The following is a 2,122-nucleotide window of genomic DNA, read 5'->3' on the forward strand; positions in this document are numbered from 1 at the left end:
TTCTTTCTTTCTTTCTTTCTTTCTTTCTTTCTTTCTTTCTTTCTTTCAGTTTACTTACCTTGAGAGAGAGAGTGAGCAGGGGAGGGGCAGAGAGACAGGGAGACAGAGAATCCCAAGCAGGCTCTGCACTGCCATCAGGGAGGCCGACGTGGGGCTCGTACTCATGAACCTTGAGATCACGACCTGAGCCAAAATCAAGAGCTGGACGCTCAACCGACTGAGCCACCCAAGCACCCCTAGTTTTACAATTTCTAAAAAGAGGAATAAAGCAGTGGAGAAGTGCTACCATGTCAGACCGTGTGTCTGGTGGCATCTCCACCCGATCAAGGGTCAGTGGCACCAGAACAGTGAACGCTATGTGAGGGTGGGGACTGGGTCTGATTTACTCACTGTCGTATCCTCGGCACCTGTCATCACAGATGCTCAATAGCAATGTTTTAAAATGTTGAATGAATGAGGAACATGGATGGCAGGGCTCTGCCAGGGAAAATCAGCCACTCTTACCGAAGGGATCTGGTGCCAGAGTTCTCCCTGATGGCTGCTAGTGCCTTGTGACGGAATAAGCAGCTCAATTTATTTTTCTCCAAATTTTAATTTAAATTCTAGTTAGTTAACATACAGTGTAATATTTGTTTCAGGAGTAGAATTTAGTGATTCATCACTTACATACAGCACCCAGTGCTCATCACAACAAGTGCCTGCCTTAATACCCATCACCTCTTTTGCCCATCCCCCACCCACCTCCCTCCATCAACCCTCTGTTCTCTATAGTTAAGAGTCTCTCTCTTTTTAAAAAGAATTTTTTTTTGTTAAAAAATTTTTTAATGTTTATTTTTGAGAGAGAGAGAGAGCGAGCATGAGCAGGGGAGGGGCAGAGAGAGAGGGAGACACAGAATCTGAAGCTGGCTCCAGGCTCTGAGCTGTCAGCACAGAGACCGAGCGGGGCTCGAACCCACGAACCACAGACCATGACCTGAGCTGAAGTCAGATGCTCCTCACTGTCAGCACAGAGCCCGATGTGGGGCTTGTACTCACTAACTGCGAGATCATGAGCTGAGCTGAAATCAACAGTCAGACGCTTAACCCACTGAGCCACCAAAGTGTTCCAGTTAAGAGTCTCTTATGGTTTGCCTCTCTCTCTTTTTCTTTTCCTTTCCCATATGTTCATCTGTTTTGTTTCCTAAATTCTACCTATGAATGTAATCATATGGTATTTGTCTCTGTCTGACTGACTTATTTAGCTTAGCATAATACTCTCTAGCTCCATCCGTGCCATTGCAAATGGCAAGATTTCATTCTTTTTGATGGCTGAGTAATATTCCATTGTATATGTATGCCAAATCTTCTTTATCCATTCATCAATTGATGGACACTTGGGGGCTCTTTACATAGCTTGGCTATTGTAGGTAAGGAAACAGCTCATTTCTTATGAGGGATACCTATTCCAGCTGCTATGATAGCAGGGAGAGCACAGACTACATAGCTAGCCTGAGCTGAAGATGATAATGACCTTCCAGGTATGCAGAGTGTTTTACCTCTTAGTGCCTATATGGGCTGGCATAAGTGCGTACTGATGTCTTACCTTTAAGATGTTAACATTAGGAGTAAAACAGCAGAAATAGCCTCTTTTCTAATTACTAGGTGACTAAATCTTGATATCCCTATTCAGGCTAATGCTTTGGTCCTTTGACTTTAAAAACTTCATTTATCTTCACTTGTCTTTCAAGCTTTGTGCAAATCACATTAGGAACTTAAGAATGTGAGCCTGTACATGCTTTCTCTTCCTACCTTCTCTTTTCTTTTTTAGCAGACTCCAGCAGAATCAGGATAGCTTTGGAAAATGAGGCAACCACAATGGTAAGTGCTTTAAAATTACGTTTGTGAAACACCTGTCTACTGGGTACCATCCAGTGCCATGAGATGTTTATAAGACTGGGACCTGGTCCGTCCTGGCCGGTAGTTTTTCATCCTTTGGCACGTGAAGTAATTGGTGGCTGTTGTCCTGCATTGCCAGCTGAGCCACTTTAGGACATCAATCACTGGTTCATTTACTTTGCTTTTTCTCTTTTCTTTGTTTCTCCTTCCTTCCTTCCTTCCTTCCTTCCTTCCTTCCTTCCTTCCT

The 2,122-nt window shown here is 43.7% G+C and overlaps 1 protein-coding gene across 5 annotated transcripts in view; it reads left to right on the forward strand.

The window, feature by feature from the left end:
• NEK3 (NIMA related kinase 3) overlaps window positions 1-2,122 on the forward strand; it is a 25,647-nt gene that overhangs the window by 15,653 nt on the left and 7,872 nt on the right. For 4 of the 5 annotated variants that reach the window (XM_040448318.1, XM_040448319.1, XM_040448320.1 and 1 more), the window contains exon 11: window positions 1,808-1,857. In XM_040448318.1, the coding sequence (XP_040304252.1) occupies window positions 1,808-1,857 (50 nt within the window). The remainder of the gene's footprint in view (window positions 1-1,807; window positions 1,858-2,122) is intronic. The other variant, XM_040448322.1, reaches the window with a different exon arrangement.

The sequence above is a fragment of the Herpailurus yagouaroundi genome, unplaced genomic scaffold (genome assembly GCF_014898765.1).
Source record: "Herpailurus yagouaroundi ecotype Mexico unplaced genomic scaffold, PumYag 197, whole genome shotgun sequence".
Taxonomy (NCBI): Eukaryota; Metazoa; Chordata; class Mammalia; order Carnivora; family Felidae; genus Herpailurus; species Herpailurus yagouaroundi.